The sequence below is a fragment of the Bos mutus genome, chromosome 3 (genome assembly GCF_027580195.1).
Source record: "Bos mutus isolate GX-2022 chromosome 3, NWIPB_WYAK_1.1, whole genome shotgun sequence".
In the NCBI taxonomy this organism is placed as follows: Eukaryota; Metazoa; Chordata; class Mammalia; order Artiodactyla; family Bovidae; genus Bos; species Bos mutus.
The window spans coordinates 2,374,750-2,393,664 of NC_091619.1; the positions used below are offsets into that span (position 1 = coordinate 2,374,750).

The following is an 18,915-nucleotide window of genomic DNA, read 5'->3' on the forward strand; positions in this document are numbered from 1 at the left end:
CCTTCTCCCCTCCCCCACGCCCTCCGGTCCCTCACCCTCCTTTCCCTTTGATTCGGCAGATCTCTCCCTCGTTCCCTTTCTTCTCGTGGACCCTAAGCCCATTTCCCACTTCTCTTTTTGGCCTGCCACCCATGCCACCCCGTACCCTCCCCACCCCACCCCCACCCATCTACCTTGGTCCCACCACCCTCTTCTCGTCCTTTCCTCTCCCAACCCCCACCTCCGCTGGCTCCGGAGCCGGCGCGAGGAGCTGACGATTGGCGAAGTTCTGCCGGGACTCCGGCCCCGGGACAAGGAGCAGCTCCGCACTCTGCTCAGCAGCCGATGACGTCACGGAGTTTTGCGTACGTGATTGGCTACTTCCGACGGGCGATCCTGGAAAGATTCTGCGAATTGATTTCTTTGTCCCTCTGCCTCTCAGGTTGAGTTGGGGGAATAGGCCACGGACACTGTACACTACTTCACAAAAGGGTTTAGGAAGAGAGCCGTGACTCAGGCCTTGGGCGTGTGTTGTGCCAGATGAGGGAGCAGAGTCAGTGATATAAAGTGGTGGGTGGGACTGAGGGCGGAGGAGAACTTGAGAATCTAAACTCTGGATAGAAGGTAACAATCTGGGAAGGCGTGGGGCAACTTTCAGCCCCAACTGTGGTCTCTTGTCTTCAGTGCTGAGGGTTTTACCTTGAAACAGAGCTTGGGCTTTGGAAGCAGGCATTTAATTTCTAGTCTTTGTTCTTCTGTTTGTAGGACCTTGGGCAAGTCACGTCATTCTGTCTCCTCTCTGTGAGGTAGAAATGATAATACCAATATGCTTATTTAACTCGTTTATTTAAAGGATTAAATGGAATTTTCTAATTATTAAACCTGCCATTGTTTTAGTAGAGAATATGGTGTAGCAGAAAGAATCCTGGATCAGAAATGAAGAGTCTTTGTTATCTTTCATGTTTCTGTATGACCTTCACCAACTCACTTCTTACCCTTGTGGGCCTCATTGTCCTCTTCTGTGAACTGGAAGAACTGGACCCGACGATCTCTAAGCTCACTGTTGGTTCTAACCTTATATGATTGACTGCTAAAGCTTAGCATCCTCCTTAATTCACCCTTTCAAACAAGGACTTCACTTCCTTTCTCAAGACTCTAGTTAATCTCTCCCCTTTGTGAGAAGACCACCTTCTCTTAGGTACCCTGGTGAACGTGCTTTTCATAGGGGCCAGTCCTCTCCCCCATCCCCAGCGACGAAAGTACAGATCTCAAACTATAGCAGCTTACATGTAGGGCTCATCCTTGATGGAGACTCTCTCCCCAGGCTACTGGCAAGAGCAGAATTTGGAGCTGGGAACTCTGGCTCCACTCGACGAGGCCATCAGCTCCACAGTCTGGAGCAGCCCTGACATGCTGGCCAGTCAAGGTGAGAATCCAGGCCCCCTCATCTCAATGTCCCTCAGTTCCCTCAGCCATTCTCAAATCATCTCTCACTCATGTTGCTTCCACCCCGTGTGCTCACTCCCCTCATTACCACACAACTCTTCCTCCTCTCCATCTGACATTTTAGTACTTAGTTCTACACCACCAACTTCTCTGGCACCTACTCCTCCTTCCCTCACTCCAGTACAGAGACCTCTGTTTCCCCTACACCTTTTTCCAAAAATCAAATGATTCTGGGAGGAGTGTATTATGCAGAATAAAGAGGTTCTGGAAGGACACGATTGAGGTAGAATTCTTCAAAAGGAAAGGGACAATGGGATTACTAGTCAAAAATCACTATATGGTGAGCAGTAAATGAAAGACTTTCCAACCCTTCCATTGAAATATTTAAGGAATATGTCACTTCCACATTTATTCAGCCCACTCAGTCTCTGGCTCGCTAATATCAGAGTTGTAGTTTTAGTTCTCAAGTTAGGCGATTACCTGAGGAGCATTCCAGAGAAAAGAGCACTGCCTTGCGAGTCAGGAGGATTCTAGTCCTAACTGGAACCATCCATCAGCGGCATGATCTGAAGCAATCACTTCACCTACATTGCCTCATTGTCTCCATCTGTAAAATGAGGGAATTTGATACCATGAGCCTTAAGATCCCTGTCCGTCCTAATTTTTATGATTCTAAATGCTAAAACTGCCAGCCAGGCTTTGGGCTCCCTTCTGGAGACAGCCACCCAGAGCTGTTGGTGCTTGGTTTCAACGCTGGCAGGTGCCACTTCACTCCTCAGGGCCCCCTCTGTGCCAGGAGTGCTCATTGAATACTCCTTGAAAATGCAACTCTGGGGACCAAGAAAGATAGGAGAAAGCAGATAAAGTAGGGATAAGGTTGGTGCCATAGGGAGTGTGGGGATTTTTTTTAATTGCTCAATTAGGGAGTGTAGGAAGTATGTTTCTTTGTTTCCGAATCAGAGATGACATTGCTAGTTAAATAACTTAGCAGGATAGAAGAAATTGTGTGGATGTTTCAGAAATCAGAGCTGGAAGGTCAGAGCTATTGGGTCCTAGGAAGTCATTCCTGAAGATGAGGGAATCAATATTGGGAATCAGTCCATGCTGGGGAGCACATGGGACAATATTGGGTGAAGGAAGGAAGTGTCACACAGGCTGAGGGGCTCATAGCTCGAACTGATTGGAAGGTATATTTGGATTCAAAGGCCTCATCCGTATATTATCTTATTATCTTCTTTTGTTTAACTTGACTAAGGAGAGAGGGATTAGAAACCATGTCCCTCCATCATTAAAGGGAAAGCTTTAATCCATTCTTCTTTAAAATAACATCAGGATGGTGAGTTGGGTTTGTATGTTGATTTGGGAAGTGGGTAGCACTGATACCGAGAGGAATATGTTAAGGGAGCTGATGACTAAAGGGAAGTTATTGTTGGAGGAATTGAGAAGTCTGTGTCCAAATGTTCCTGTTTTTTTTTGTTTTTTTTTTTTAATCTTTTTTGTTTGTTTATTTTGCAGTTTTATCAGCTACCTCTTGTGTAAATGAATGTGTAACCCAAGGGCCGACTTGGCCTTTTCTTCACCTTTAGTTTGGGGATTATTAGTTACAATTGCTTCTCCTGTTCCTGCTCTCCTATTTAGGTGGTGGCAGGAAGGTAAAAGAGAATGACAGATTTGTATGTGTGTTTTCAAAGGTGAATGGTAGCACTCTATCAGAAAAGACACATGTGGAATGATATGTGTAGATTTTGAGTGCCTTTATTCCTCTCCATGTTTGTGGCCCTGTCAGTTCATTCAGCAAATGACTGTTTTTCTGTGCATTCAAAGCAAGAGGAAATAAGGTCTGTCTTCCCCTACCCCCACCCTCACCCCTATTCCCTCCCCCGTGATGTGTTAAAAAGAATACAGAGATGTGGGCCTTGGATGGTCATAATTAGATGAGGTGGACTTTAGCCCAGAAATTGGTGGAGGGGTCAGCACTGTGTCTGGAAACTAACCCTCTTCTACTCCTGCAGACAGTCAGCCCTGGACATCTGATGAGACAGTGGTGGCTGGTGGCACCGTGGTGCTGAAGTGCCAAGTGAAAGACCATGAGGACTCATCCCTACAGTGGTCTAACCCTGCCCAGCAGACTCTCTACTTTGGGGAGAAGAGAGGTAGCGTCCTATGAGTTATCTCCCTCCCATGGGCTAAGGAACGGGGCTGCAGAGCTGAGAGGAGATGTCCCTGCAGTCCAGAGGCTGAGAAACATGAAGGGAAGCTATTTGGGGAATCAACAGGCCATGGGCTCCTCCACTGGTTCCAGAGAAACTTCATTATCGTGGCTCTGACCCAGGTCATGCATGGTCCTATAGGGTCCTGCCCAAACTAAAGGGCACCCCAAAGGAGCCCGGAGAGACAGCTGATGACAGTTTTGCCCCAAGGTAGCCCACACATCCAATCTACTTTTCTGAGTATCTCTGAGGCTACTGAGCCCAAGGGCCTAGGAAAGGGACTGAATATCCTAAAGACTGCTCAAACTCAGGAGCAGTTTTGTTTTGTTTTTTTTTTCCCCTGCCCCAAACCATGCTAGACCCTTTCTCAGAAAAAAAAAAAAAAAAAACTGGCCTGGGATTGGAAGATAAAGATGAAAAGTGCCAGTAAAAGTCTTGCTTCCAATTCTCACGATTTCCCCCAGCCCTTCGAGATAATCGGATTCAGCTGGTTAAGTCTACACCCCATGAGCTCAGCATCAGCATCAGCAACGTGGCCCTGGCCGATGAGGGCGAATACACTTGCTCCATCTTCACTATGCCCGTGAGAACTGCCAAGTCCCTCGTCACCGTGCTCGGTGAGGCTCCCAAACCCCGATGTCTCCACGGCGTGCTTCCTTGCAAACAGATCTCCCTGGGTGGGCCTCTAAAGCAGCCTAGAGCCAAGCAAGTCTCCAGGCATGTTGGGAAAGTTCAGCCTGTATTAATATTGCAATGTAATGAAATGCAAAGTGTGCTGAGTGTAATTCTCATCTTTTCTCCTTTACTTACTGTTTGCTCTGGGACAAATCTTTAACTCCCTTTGAGCCTGAATTTCCTAACTTGTAACAAAAGGATGCTAGTGTCTATTCCACTTACCTCCGAAAACTGTGTGATGTGACACAAACCTGAGAAATATGTTCAGTGTATGATTTTGATTTCCAAGACAAGCACCCTCATTGTCTGCATGCTCTCATCTTGACCCCACGTTTCAATTTCCTTCTTTGCTTCCCTGAGCCTCACACTATGTCTGTGGCCACCCAGTTGTGCTTTACTGCATTGGGTCATGTATCATCTCAGGTACAGTAAATCTCCCACCACTGTATCTTTTCCCTCTGGGGTGGCCTTTCCTCCTGGTCCTCAGGAAGTAGATCAAAGAGGAAGATTATTTCTCTAGCCTTCTACCCATCAGGAACCAAAATAGAACCCAGATATCCTAACCCTCTGAGAGTCCATCCCAGCAGGGAGAGCTGAGGGTGCCTCTCCTTCCTATCCTGGCCACCCCCTGTTCGTGGCAGGAATCCCACAGAAGCCTATAATCAGTGGCTACAAGTCATCATTACGGGAAAAGGATAAAACCACCTTAAGCTGTCAGTCTTCTGGGAGCAAACCTGCAGCCCAGCTCACCTGGAGGAAGGGTGACCAAGAGCTCCATGGTAAGTTCCTCCTGCCTTGGGGGCAATAGGAGGAGGTGGTGCTGGGGCAGCAGGGAGGAGAGAGGGAGAGAGGGGTACATGTCTGTCTGTCTGTATGTGTGCACATAAGCCACGGTGTAGAAGAAGAGAAGGGAATGATAGATACTCTGTGTACACTTGTGTTTGAATGTGTGTGTGTGTGTTGGGGCCTCCATCCTCCCTGTGTGTACATATCCATTTCACAACTTCCTAAGTCTGTCTAAGTCGAGATGCACCATCTGTATGTCTATGGTGGGGCCCACAATCCCTGCATGGTAGGGCCCACTCTGTGTCTATGTGTGTGTGTGCATGTGTCTGTTTCTGCTCTCTAGGGGAATCTACCCGAATACAGGAAGATCCCAATGGCAAAACCTTCACCGTCAGCAGCTCAGTCACCTTCCAGGTCACCCGGGAGGATGATGGCGCAGACATCGTGTGCTCTGTGAACCATGAATCTCTAAAGGGAGCTGACAGATCCACTGCTCAACGCATAGAAGTTTTATGTATGTCATGGGCTTGTGGGTGAAGAGGATCTGGTATAAGATGGGAAGTAGGGAAAAGAAAGGGCTTCCCGGGTGGCGCTGGTGGCAAAGAACCCACCTGCCAGTGCAGAAGACTTAAGAGACGTGGGTTCAATCCCTGGGTTGGGAAGATCCCCTGGAGGAGGCAACCCACTCCATGGGGTTTCCATGGACTGAAAAGCCTGGCCGGCTACAGTCCATAGGGTCGCACAGAGTCAGACATGACTGGAGTGACTTAGCACATATGCACAGAGAAAAGAAAACAGTGGGTGACTGTATATGAAGAACCAGGCATAGATAAGTAAATAGGGGGAAAAAATAAGACAAGATGTGCCAGTGGTAGGCCAACGGTCAGCAAACTTTTTCCAGCAATGGTCAACATTTTAGGTTTCGAGGGCCGTGTGGCCTCTGTCTCAACTAATTAACTCTGTTGTTGCTGCAGGAAAATAGCCGTAGATCATATGTAAATAGTGAACATAGCTGTGTTCCAATAAGACTTTATTTACAGAAAGCGGTAGCTGGAGGGATTTGGCCCAATAGGTAAATTTACCATCTCCTGGGTTAGGCCAGTGTTATGCATCTAAATTGTAAATTATAGCAGTAACTGTAGCAAATCAGGAGTCAGGAGACACAGATTCTCATCTGCCCCTCCACCACTTCCTAGCCGAGTGATGTTAGGGAACTTAACCCATTGAGCTTGGTTCTTTATTTAGTAAATGAGAAGATGGACATGGATCACAAAGGCTTCCTCTTGGTCTAACATACTATGAGTTCAAGAGAAGAGATGGTAGGAAAACCACTCTTTCTGGCATAATTAGTCATAGATTTTTCCCAGTATTCCCCCCATCTGCCCCAGCTCTATGATTTTAGGGATTCTGACCTGAAATGGCCACTGTCACAATCTCTACTCCCAACCTTTCTAAGATCCTCATCCCTTTATGGAATCTGCCTTGAAAACAGATGGGAAATTTAGCAATTTTCAAAAAGAACTTTTCTGAGTAGAAAAATCAAGGGGAAAAAAAATAAAGTACAAAGGCAGAAGATAATGAGTTACAAAATAATGTATTTCTTGTCCTAACTTTTCTGAAGACTAGGTACTTTTCTCAAAGAACTCAGACCCTTCACCTCTTTCTTATGGAAGATCGAGACCTGACACCACTGCTATTTTAATCAATTGCCAGACCCATTGCTGACACTTGAATGTGAGGTTTGGGGTGGCGTCACTGTCCATTTAGCAGATTCTCATCTGGAAGCAGACAGCCTGGACCCCAGCTGCGGTGACTAGCTGTGACTGCGGTGACTGCTGACTAGCTATGTCACTGTCACCAAAGCATTTAATCTCAGAGTGGCCCCTGTCTACTTCAGTGAATTTTCATAAGAAGAACTTTGCAAACTTCAAAGGTCTATATTGCTCTAAGTTGTTCCTCTGATTATTAGTTCTGAGTGTAAAGCCCCTGACCTTGAGCTTCTTGTCCTGGCCCCTGGCCAGGGCTGAAGAAGGCCCTCTCGTGTCTGAGTCCCAAAGACTTCTCTGTTAGGTACCAGACCATCTGGCAGTCACTCTCCAGGGACCCTTTTGGCTTCCATGTGATCAGCAGTCAGTCAACAAATGCTATACTCCAGGCACCACACTGGAGGTTTCTCTGGCTGCGGGGCCCCGGAGCACCCATTCTCTCACCTGGCCTGATTCTCTTTGTCCCGTTTGATTGGACTGAAACACGTTCATTAACCGGTTGTTAAGGTTGGCTCTATCCTTAGGGGGAGCTCGGCCTCTTTATCTGTTGTTCTAAACCAGCATCTGGTTGTATTGTTCTGTGCGGCCATCTGGACCCAGCCTCCTAAGCAGCCCTTCGGCATTGGTGGCAGCTGCCATTATTCCTTCCCAGAGCCATTCTATACTGTGTCAGTGCCTTTTTGTAGCCAAAATATGACCCCCATCTCTTGCTCTTTCCAAGCTCTCGCTTCATTTTTGGACTGGCCCCCAAAAAATGATGCTTTGCGTTACAGCAGTGCTTCCTGTTTAAACTGCCTTGCAGAGAGGATGGAGAGACTGTGAGCTCAATCAGTGATCAAATTCATTTTTTCTGTCAAAAATATGTATTAAGTCCCATTTATGTGCTAGGCACAGGTGATCCCGTGATTCCCCTGCTCAGCTCTCTGTTAAGACATCCCTTGGGTCCCTAGTAAGGACAGACATGACCCTACTTCTCCAGGGTTTTTGTACATCCAATGGCAGTAGTAGTCTTTGCTCACAGAGGCAGGGGTGGGGTGGCCTTGGATGCACAGCCTCTTGGGCTCCTAGGCCTTTAGAGGTGGATGCTGACATGCATAACTGAATGGTTTTGAGATGGAGGCAGTCTAAATGGCATGGGAGTTTCACGTTGACACCATTTCCTTCTCTGCAGACACACCGACAGCGAAGATAAGGCCAGACCCTCCACATCCTCGCGAGGGCCAAAAGCTGTTGCTCCACTGTGAGGGACGTGGCAATCCCGTGTAAGAGGATCCGTTTCCTGGACTTTAACACACCTCTGCACATGAAGACTTCACCTCAAGTCTTCCTGTCTCCTTCGCGCTATCTGAGCCTCTCGTTTTCCTTGACACTATCGAACAAGGCCCATCTTCTGTTTCTCCTGCAAAGCAGCAGAAGTGGGCAGGGGCCGGTCCCCAACTGAGCCCCTGAAGTTCCCGTAAGGAACCAAGCCACAGTTAGATACAAGCTCGGCAGTCTCCCTTGTCCCCAAGCTGGGCCTCAAAGGGTCACCTCCCCGTCCCCCTGAGCAGCTCAGTGTCTCTGGCTCCTTCAACTGCTCAAGCCCCCATCACGCTGTCCTTGACTTCCCTGTTTGCAGTTTTGTTTTCTCCTCCTTTAGCTCCCTGCCCTGCTCTTTCCTGAACACTCCGGATTTCTCTGCCTCCACAGCCCCCAGCAGTACGTGTGGGAGAAGGAGGGCAGCGTGCCACCGCTGAAGATGGCCCAGGAGAGCGCCCTGATCTTCCCCTTCCTCAACAAGAGCGACAGTGGCACCTATGGCTGCACGGCCACCAGTAACATGGGCAGCTACAAGGCTTACTACACCCTCAACGTGAACGGTGAGCCCTCCATAGCTCTCGTCCAGCAGACCCCTTCTCCTCTCCTCTGCCTTCTGGTCCTCTGATCTTTCCGTCTCCTGATAGCCTCCCCAGACCGTGGCTGGGAGTGGACTAGGAGGGCAACAGTCCACCACTGGAGGGCCCGAGGACTCAGGCTCTGGGTCCACTCTTGGATGTGGAATAAGGAAAAATCGATGGGATGCTGGACTTTGATCTGCCTTTGTTTAGCAGCGATGACCCCGGTGATACCATCCTTCAATCTTTGCACTCACCTGGCAACAAGAATAAGAATTGTGTGCCCAGCCCCCAGAGTCACTCATGTGTGCGTGTAGAGGCATCTGCCTTTGCAGCAGGGCTATCCTCAGAGTCACTTCTGTGACTAATACAGAATGCATGCTGCTACTGCCATCTCCTTTTCTGAGGATCTTTGACATGCTATAGAGAATCCATGCAGAACACAGAGATAAATTTGTACTATGCGGAGAGATAGTTAGAATCTTTTTCTCAGACGCCATATCGTCTAGAGAGACTAGATGATGTTCCTTCTCTGAACTTCTTCCCAAAGGTGTGACTACAAAATTCAGCTTCATGAAAAGTGACAGGCTAGGCCTCTTTATGAAGGGTATTTTTGAAGAGCCCCCCCACCAATAACAATGGGGGTTTCCCAGGTGGTGCTAGTGGTAAAGAACCTCCCTGCCAATACAGGAAGTGTAAGAGATGGGGGTTCAAAAACAGAGGAAATGGCCTCCAGTATTCTTGCCCATTCCAGGGTTCTTGTCTAGAGAATCCCATGGACAGAGGAGCCTGGCGGGCTACCGTCCTTAGGGTCGCAAAGAGTCGGACACGACTGAAGCAACGGAGCATGCAGCACGTAGTAACACTGAGTCCCGCTAGAAACTCAGGGTTTCCTCACACTAGGGGAAATGCGTTGTCAGGGGAACATCAGAGACTCCCTTACATGAAATGTCCATTAAAGCAGTGTGGAGATAGCAATCAGGCCTCCCAGGGATATGAAACCAGAGGTCTTGGGACTCCAGGGGCAAACCTCAGCAATGCAGGAGCTGCCTCGGCACAACAAACAAAGCTATTGTAGGGTGCCAGGAGCAAGGACAATGCACCGAGGTTCTGTGTCTGCCCCCAGATCTCTCCAGACCAACTCTGATGACCATTGGCAGAGAAGGAAAGTTCCTGTGCCCCTGCGGTTGGTCTCTTGCTGATCCCGCCACTCTGTGCTAGAAGTCCAGTCCTGTCTGACTGATCTGCTTCCAGTGCTGACGCCTGGTGGTAGAGTTAGTTACTGCATCTGCCTCCAGGGAGACCTCCAAACCGGGGTTGACTTCCAATTACCTGGAGTGAAATTAAATGGGAGTTATACCTAGAGACACCAACCTGTAATTGATGAACTCAGAGGTCATTTTCGCCGTGCCAACCTAGGCTTTCCTAGGGAATTTTCATTCTTACAGTCTTTGGGATAATTATCTAGAATTGATTTTTAATACAGATTATATCTCACATTCTCTTGGAGGTAGGGGAAAGGAACAGTGGATAATCTCACTGTGTTTCCTCCAGTTTGAACCATCACACCCACTCCCCCTATCATAGGGCCACAGGGACCTTCTTCTCCCTCCCTCCCAAGCAGAGCATAAAAACCAGAGCATAATTTTTTTATTTTCCCCCAAATAAGGTGGAGACAGGCAAGGAGCTAAAAAGCTGGCCCAGTCAAGCCAGAGGAGACATAAGGTAGGAGAGGGAAAATGTACGAGAAGTCAATGAGGCATCAAGACTCAAAGTGAATCTATAAAAATAATAATAATAATAATAATAGCTCTCCCATAGGTGAGAGAGCCTTAACTAGAGCTCGTATAATTTTGGACGCATCAGAACTGTTTCCCAGGCGTGCACACGGCCTCCTCAGACCTGTGGGGCTCTGACTGTGACTGCGGCTCTCCTCGGCATGCCTGGCCAAGCCTGTGCTTGGGAATCTGTCCTCTGGAGACACTGATGTGGAGGACAGATTCTCTATATCTGATGACAGAGACCGTCAGAACTGGGAGGAAGAAGTTCAGTCTTTGTCCTTCCGACAAACCTTTGGATGGTGGGGAAGTGAAGATGGAACCCCAGACCTTTCTGATGAGAGGAAGATTGGGTCTTGCTGGAACTCTAAACTCCCTGACAAGAAGGAACACTTTTCTTTGTACAGGGAATCACAGTCCACCGTCTATCCACAGTCCACGTGCCTATTCCTGTCTCTAACATTTTTTTCACTGTTCCTTTCCAATATGAAATCAGGACAATGCGTGATTAGGTTGAGAAGGCCCCCTAGAAAAGCCAGCTCAGAATACCAAGCAGACAGGAGGTAAGAGGGTATGGGGGATAGGGAAAGAATATCCTGATAACCCAGAAATTCAAAGAAAGACACTGACGGAGAGAGAAGATGAGAAATGATGTAGAGATCAAAGTGTTGATCTTGGACCAAGGTCAGGCTTCAGGTTCACGAACTCAGAAGGTTAAATGTGAGCATATATCTATTTATTCTTGAATACATTTTTCAAAACATGTACTATGTTTCAGGTACTGTGTAAGAAACTAGGTGTAAAGTGAAACATGTCCCTTTTGCTGGATGATGCTGCTCTGTTCTCTCTGTGGTGTAAGATGCTCCATGGCCTGGTCAGACACTCGGTAAGGCACAGGCTCTTCCCAGATCTGACTGTGTGCTCCCGTCTCCCCCCAGACCCCAGCCCAGTGCCCTCGTCCTCCAGCACCTACCACGCCATCATTGGAGGGATCGTGGCTTTCATCGTCTTCTTGCTGCTCATCCTGCTCATCTTCCTCGGTCACTACTTGATCCGACACAAAGGTCAGAGGCACGAAGGAGCATCAGGAGGACTTGAGAGTGGACAGGGAGATCATCAGGGGCAGGCAGGGTAGGAGCGGGCTGAAGGAAGGGCCTTCAGAGTCTCAGTGAGCTAGAGTGTCCGAAACTCTTGGAGCGTTGGTGGGAGGAAAGAACACAGCCAACCTGTGATAACTGAGCACCGCCAGCCCCATAGTCAAGCCTGATCACTTGGTGATCATCCAAGTAAAGTCAAACCTTCCCACTCAGTCAGCTGCTGCTCCCATGCTTCTCTGCTTCCCAGGCTGCTTCCAGACAGAACTGCTAGAATTCTGCATATCCCTCCTGTTTCTTCCTGCACTTTGCTCCTTTCGGTTCAGCCTCGTGTTTTTTGTCCTTTGAGCTCCTCACCCCTTAACCCCATACCATCCCTTTCCTTTTCTCTCCTCTCTGTATCTCTCGGAGAAGGCAATGGCACCCCACTCCAGTACTCTTGCCTGGAAAATTCCATGAATGGAGGAGCCTGGTGGGCTGCAGTCCATGGGATCCCTAAGAGTCGGACACGACTGAGCGACTTCACTGTCACTTCACTTTCATGCATTGGAGAAGGAAATGGCAACCCACACCAGGGTTCTTGCCTGGAGAATCCTGGGGACGGGGGAGCCTGGTGGGCTGCCGTCTATGGGGTCATACAGAGTCGGGCACGACTGAAGCGACTTAGCAGCAGCAGCAACAGCTTGTATCTCTGCCGTCTCTTCCTCCCCTCTCCTCATATGCCTTCCTCTCAGATTTAGCCCTCTGTTATTTCTTGTAAGCTAGCCGCCTGGGTCTTAGTTGCATTGCAGCACATGAAATCTTTTTAGCTGTGGTATATAGGATCTAGTTCCCTGACCAGGGATTGAACCCAGGCCCCCTGTGTTGGGAACACAGAATCTTAACCACTGAACACCCAGGGAAATCCCTGGCCAGCAGCCTGACTCTGTGGACTGGTCAGATGCTAGCCAGATCTCAGCAGCGCTGTCATGGAGCCGACAATGCAGCTTCCCTGTTACCACGATATGAGCACACACGTGTGTATATACACATACACGCACACATATACACACACATACACACACTTTTTTTTTTTTTTGGCCTGTGTTATAGATGAGACTAAGAGCAGGCTTCATCAATTCTTAGTAGTGTGTTTAGGTGAGAGATAGCAGCAGCAAGATGCTAATTAGGGCAGGTGGGGAAGAAGAAAGCTCTAGGTAGGAGAAAAGTTACAGAAGCAAGGTGTGGGTGAGTGGGTGGGAAAGTGGACAGGGGGGCCTCCGAGATTCGGAAACTGCTCCTGAAAGAAGGAGCCTCTTCTCTCTCCCCAGGAACCTACCTGACACACGAGGCAAAAGGCTCCGATGATGCCCCAGATGCGGACACAGCCATCATCAATGCAGAAGGCGGGCAGTCGGGCGGGGACGACAAGAAGGAATATTTCATCTAGGGGCGCCCCCCAGGGACCTCATGGGGACGTCTGGGGCCATCACCAACCTGGACTTGTACAGAGCGACCCCAGGGCCGCCCCTCCCGCTTGCTCCCCAGCCCCTCCCCCACCCCCCTGTACAGAATGTCTGCTTTGGGTGCGGTTTTGTACTCGGTTTGGAATGGGGAGGGCGGGTGGGGAGGGAGGGTTGCCCTCAGCCCTTTCCGTGGCTTCTCTGCGTTTGGGTTATTATTATTTTTGTAACAATCCCAAATCAAATCCGTTTCCAGGCTGGAGGGGCAGGGGCCCTGGGGTGAGGAAAAAAAAAAAAACACACAAACAGAAAACCTGGAGTGTTAGGAGGAGGATGAGGAAAGGGTTAGGGCAGGAAGGAGCTGGGTCAGTTTGGTGGGGGGCTCTCACCAGCCCTCCATCATGAGAGCCTCTTCCTGGATTTCTCTGGGGTTGGGGAGGTTGTGAGCAGGAGGCACGGAGGTGGCTTTTCCTCTGTAAGTCGCCCACCTTGAGCTCTGCACAGAGAAGGTGCCACCTGATGCCCCTCCCCCACCCTAACAGGAAAGGAGTGAATGGGGGCACCCCAGGAGATGTGACCTTCAGGTGGCATGCAGCCACGTGGGGGCCCAGGGCTTCCCCACGTGGGAGGATGCAGGTCCCTGCAGGAAGGGCAGATTTGGAGAGAAAGGATGGCAGAGATGGCCCTCTCTGGCCCCTCGCCCCACCACCAGGCCCCTATGGTGAATGAAGCCAGGCCCTTTACCGTGGAACCACCCTTGGGGGATAGCAGAGCAAGGCGGCCCCTCCTTGCTCTAGCAGCTGTGGGGGAGGCGCTGCTCTGGGCCCTTAACTGCATCTGCTTCCCCGCCCGGGGGCCCCTGACTCTCTCTCGATGGAGCCCTGGACTGTTGCACGGCAACCACTTGTCTTAGGCACTGCTCAGCAACTTCGCCTCCCTGGCTTGTGCTGCCCTCTGCCCCCTCCTGTTCCCCAAGCCCTCCCTCCCTCCCTCAGCAGCCAGGCAGACAGAACAACAAAAATACTAAAAGGAGCTTCACTGCACTGAGCTGTTTCCTGCCCAAACGAAGGGAGTAGTAATGTGTGTGTCTGTGTGTGTCCGTGTGTCTGTGCACATGTCTATGTGAGTGAGAGGCAGAGGGGCTCCTGGGCAGGTGGGGGGCTGCGGGGCATGAGGAGGAGGGCTGTGGGAGCTGACAGTCCCTAGGCAGGCTGTGTACCTCACCTGGGATGTCGCTCCTTCCTGGTATTTCCATGCCAATCCCAGCACCCATCTGTTATGGAGAAAACAGTCCCAGGGTGTGTTTTTGCTCAGTCATCCATCTCATCTCTCCCTGAAACACAGGGCGTTCAACCTCTGCCTCTGTTTCCCCTTCTCGGAGCCACGGAGTCAGTGCCAAAGCCTTTGCTATGCATCCCTCAGGCCTCCCGCTGGCACTGACCCTGGAATGACCGCTGTCACTTCTTGTCCCCATAGTCTGTACCCGGTGCGTTGAGGGCTAGGAGCAAAACCGCCTGTCTCCTTCCCATCTCCATTCCATCCCTGCTTTTGATTTTCTGTCTTCCTTGTGGCCAAGCCGGTTGCCATGGAAACGAGGCCATGCGCCCTCCTCGCCCACCGGCCGCCCCACCTCAGACCCAGGGTGCCCCTTGGCACCCCTCTCACCCTCCTCCAGCATGTCCTGCTGTCCTGGCAACCCAGGGGCGTGCAAAGTGGGGGCAGCTGCAGCCAGCAGGTCTGCCCACCCCCTTCAGTTCAGGTAATACTGTCGTGAATCTTCCAGCCGCTGGTTAGGGCCCTGGGCCCCCTCCTCTTACAGCAGCAAGGCAGCCTAGGGCCCCAGGCCTGTGGGCTCCCTGCCTCCCAGCACCCGCTTTTGGGAAAATGACTCTTCCTCTTTGAGCTGAACCACTCTGTCCATATTACACAGAAGCCATATTTGTACCGGGGGGCGGGGGGAAACGGGCCGTTGTGCTGTGTGTGTCTGTCTGGGGGTGGGGGGCGGGGCAGGGAGCAGGGAGGCACCGTGTATCTTTATAATCTTTCTAACTCTCCTGTGCTGATCTCAGAGGGGCCACCCTCAATATATCTGGATTATCCGTGTCCTTGGGCTGCCTCCTTCTTGCCACTCTTGCTCCTGTTGGGATGCGTGTGTGTAAGGGCTGTTCTGAAACCTGCTGCCTCCAGGGGTGGTGTGTGCCTTGCCAGGCCACTCTCTCCAGGGCGTCTTGTATGGAAATGACAGAACTCTTCTGTGGGAGAGAAGAGCGTTCCTTCGTGCCCTTTGGCCAGGTCCTTACATTCCAGTGTTGGGTGGGGTACCTGACTGCTCCCCAGTGTCCTCTGCCAGGCCGTGCTGGATAAAAAGGAGACCTCCAACACCATCCCAGGATCGCTTCAACAGACCCCCAAACTCCCTTTTCAATCCCCTTCATGTTGAACCTGAAGCTGAAGCTAGTGTCCCGGGAGAAAGGAGACCATCCCGGCAAGGTGACCATTCCTCTGCGCCTCTGCTTCCACCTCCAACCGCCCCTGAGTGAGTGGGGAGGAGGACTTGGCAGAATTAGCGCTATGACACCCAGCGCCTTGGACAAACGAAGTAGTTTCACCTAACTAACCCTCTGTATCGTTCCAACTCGGATGCTCTATGAGTCACCCTTCCCCGTGTCCAGACTAAGCGTCCCCCAGTGAGGAAATAAAACGCAAGGTAGGGGCGGGTGGGGGGACAAAAGAGCAGAAGTCATGTGAAAATTGGGGTGGTGAGGGGACGGCTCACCAGAGGGCAGAAATGTCCATTTAGGGGCATCCTCCTGCAGGATGCTGGCAAGAAACCGCTCTCCCCACCACAAGATACTTTACATCTTGCTAAGATGCCAGGACAATGTCGCATTTCCAGAACTTTTATATCCCCCAACAGAAATGTAAATAGAGATTGCCCCATAGGCAACAGTCCCATTTTAAACTATGCTATCCCATTGTCCCCCAGAGCCTGCTTTAACTTGTCACATCATGTGTTCCGCTTGGTATGGAAGACGCATTTACTGTGCCCATAGGTGGCTGGGCAAATGCCCAATTGCTCCCTGAAGCAGCTTCATTATACAACCTCTACAACTGCCCCCTAGCCTTCCTTCCTGTCACACCAAAACACCCAGACCCAGAGAGTAGCACACACGCCCAGACACCTAGCACTCAGCCCAAAACCTGGCACTCAGATATGATACACAACACACAGCCATGCATAAAGATAAGTACATTCCTACACCATGAATGATACACAAGGAGCCCCCACCCAAACACATACCGCTCAGGTTGCTGGCATCACATGGATCCAGCCAACAAGCACCACTAACACCCCCTCCCACAAACACGTCACTTTTGAACTATCTTTCCTTGGATCAAGTTCAAGGAGATGGAGAAACAGTGAGAGCCATCAGCTGCCCTTTCCCTCCAATTTCCCAGCACATCTCTTACCACCATCTCACACTTCACCTCTGGCCCCCTCTTCCTTCCTTGTGCTTGGAGAATCCCTTTGTGCTGGAAAGCCCCCTGGCTTCTCAGCCTCCCTTTCCACCTTCAGAAAAACATGGTCCCCACCTTTTTCCTTTCCGGAGTGTGGGTCCTCACCAGCGGACTCCAGTCTCAAAACAGGAAGCCCCTGGGGTCAGTGCCGTAAGTGGTCCTGGGACTCAGACAGGCTGTGGGCGTGGGATAAACACTTCCTGAATGCCCTGCCCGCCCCATGGCCCTGCCCAGGGCTGATGCCTTCATTAGTCCCTGGCGCTTATCTTGGAACCACAGCCACTGACAGAACTACCCCAGCCCATCTCTCTGCCCGCCCTGCACCCAGCAGCGTCATGGGGAACTGTCTTTACCCGGTGAGTGTGGGGCTGAGCCCACAGCCCCTCCCTCTCTGCCTCCTACCACCCCTTCTGTCTGCCCCTTGGGTCTTATACCTCGCTCCTTCTGTCATCTATTGTCTCTTCCCTCGTTTTCCTTGTCCCCTTCTTCTCCCCGTGTCCAGGGTCCCCCATTCTTTGCCTCCTCATTTGTCTCTGTCAGTTTCATCCAGACCTGCTCCTCTCTCCCAGGCCTGTCCACTCCCCGTCCCTTGCTTTCCTATGACTCTTGGCTCCTCCTGAGTTGCTCAGTCTTGTCCTCTCCCACCCTCTCCCCTGCACCCAGATCTTGCAGCCCCCACTTTCCCGCTGCCCTTCTCTCCCTACCTCCTGCCCTCGGCTCCCAGGATCCCCTTCAGAGGGATAGCTGGATGGTCTGATTGTCTCTTTGGGGATGTCCTCCAGGTGGCTGATGACAACTCCACCAAGTTGGCCATTAAAGAGGACTTTTTGATTGACTTTCCGGAGGACTACTATCCAGACTATAATGAGACCGACGTGGAAGCAGCTGCACCCTGCCACTCCTGCTCACTGCTCAACTACTCCTCACTGCCCTTCTTCATCCTTGTCAGCATCCTGGGCATCCTGGCTAGTGGGACCATCCTCTATGCGCTTCTCAGACCTTTGTTCCGCTGGCAGCTCTACCAGGACAGGTCTACCCTGGTGCAACTGGCCGTGGGCAGTGCCCTCTTCAGCATCGTGGTGCCCATCCTGGCACGGGACCTCAGTGGGGCTCTCATCACCTCCCTGTGCCACCTGGCTCACTTGGTCGCCTATGGCTCAGCCTTTGCTCAAGCTCTGCTAATAGGGTGCCATGCCTGCCTGGGCCCCCAGCTGGGTGCAGGCCAAGTCCCAGGCCTCAGGCTGGGGGTCACTGTGGGACTTTGGGGAGTGGCTGCCCTCCTGTCACTGCCAGTCGTGCTGGGCAGTGACACTTCCCAAGGACTCTGCACCGTGACCTTTAGCGGGGAGTGGGAAACATTGCGGTACATACACGCTGCAGCCTGCTTTGCCATATTTGTCTTGTTGCCACTGGGTTTGTTGGGAACCAAGGGGCTGAAGACGGTGCTGGGCAGGGCACTGTGCCCATGGGTTGATGTCCTGTGGGTCTGGTTCATTTTCTGGTGGCCTCAGGGCATGACTCTGGGATTGGACTCCCTAGTGAGGTCCAAGGCCATAGTGGTGTCAACATGTCCAGCCCAGCAGGCCCTGGACATGCTGCTGGATGTGGCAGAAGCCCTGGCAATATTGCACTGCGTGGCTACACCCCTGCTCCTTGCCTGGGTCTGCTACCAGGCCACTCACACCTCCCCACCCTCCCTGCCTCTGCCTACAACACAGACTTCTCATCTGGACACCCTTGGAGGCAAATCCTAGCTCTCTGCCCACCTGTCAACCTGAATTAAAGTCTACGCTGTTTTTATTTTATGAAGCTGGTGGTTTCTTATTTTGTCTGGGGACGTAAAGGAGAAGGAGGAGAATGGAGTGAGAGAGAGACATTTCACACCAGACTTTGCTGTCAGCGTCTGCTTCTCTGGCTGGCTTGGAGAGAAAGTGCATGATGTACAAACATCCTCGGGGCACACAGATGTTCTCTTGAGGTGTGGGGTTACTGCCATCTCAAAGGGCAAGAGCAAGGGGACCAGAATTTGAGGAGAGCAGCTAAACCTTAAAAAAAAAAAAAAAAGCTAGAAGAGATGGCTTAGCTAGTAAAGGAAGAGGAGATGCTGCTGCAGTGAGAAAACCAGAGAAGAGTGAAGATGAACTGAGAGCATGACTCCTCTCTGCCTGGCCTGTCCAGCATTCCTCTCCGCCTTCTATATGCCTTCTGTCTTCCTGTCGGCTTTGCTTAGAGATCAGGGTGGTGGTGGGGGAGGAGTGGAGGAGAGAAGTGTCCTGGAGGACCTTACTTAGCTCAGGGAACCTAGCAAGATAATTCTAAAGCCACTTTCCAGGAGTCATCTCTCTG

General features: G+C 50.9%; 2 protein-coding genes across 3 annotated transcripts in view; both read left to right on the top strand.

The window, feature by feature from the left end:
• CADM3 (cell adhesion molecule 3) overlaps positions 1–14,093 on the top strand; it is a 31,703-nt gene extending 17,610 nt beyond the window's left edge. The window contains exons 2-10 of one of the 2 annotated variants that reach the window (XM_070365777.1): positions 1,304–1,405; positions 3,438–3,578; positions 4,100–4,252; positions 4,952–5,089; positions 5,440–5,610; positions 8,034–8,124; positions 8,552–8,721; positions 11,453–11,578; positions 12,919–14,093. In XM_070365777.1, the coding sequence (XP_070221878.1) occupies positions 1,304–1,405; positions 3,438–3,578; positions 4,100–4,252; positions 4,952–5,089; positions 5,440–5,610; positions 8,034–8,124; positions 8,552–8,721; positions 11,453–11,578; positions 12,919–13,037 (1,211 nt within the window). In that variant the 3' untranslated portion in view covers positions 13,038–14,093. The remainder of the gene's footprint in view (positions 1–1,303; positions 1,406–3,437; positions 3,579–4,099; positions 4,253–4,951; positions 5,090–5,439; positions 5,611–8,033; positions 8,125–8,551; positions 8,722–11,452; positions 11,579–12,918) is intronic. The other variant, XM_070365782.1, reaches the window with a different exon arrangement.
• A 1,548-nt stretch (positions 14,094–15,641) lies between these two features.
• On the top strand, positions 15,642–18,378 carry ACKR1 (atypical chemokine receptor 1 (Duffy blood group)). Its single transcript, XM_005909159.3, has 2 exons — positions 15,642–16,925; positions 17,352–18,378. Exons 1-2 carry the CDS (start codon positions 16,314–16,316, stop codon positions 18,321–18,323), a joined length of 1,584 nt encoding a protein of 527 aa, XP_005909221.2. The 5' UTR covers positions 15,642–16,313; the 3' UTR covers positions 18,324–18,378.
• The last annotated feature ends 537 nt before the right edge of the window (positions 18,379–18,915 follow it).

Bases quoted from the DNA above. Each gene is read 5' to 3' on its own strand.
- ACKR1 (XM_005909159.3), top strand. From the start codon at position 16,314: ATGAATGATACACAAGGAGCCCCCACCCAAACACATACCGCTCAGGTT. The intron at 16,926-17,351 runs GTGAGTGTGGGG...GATGTCCTCCAG, and splicing joins TGGGGAACTGTCTTTACCCG to GTGGCTGATGACAACTCCAC.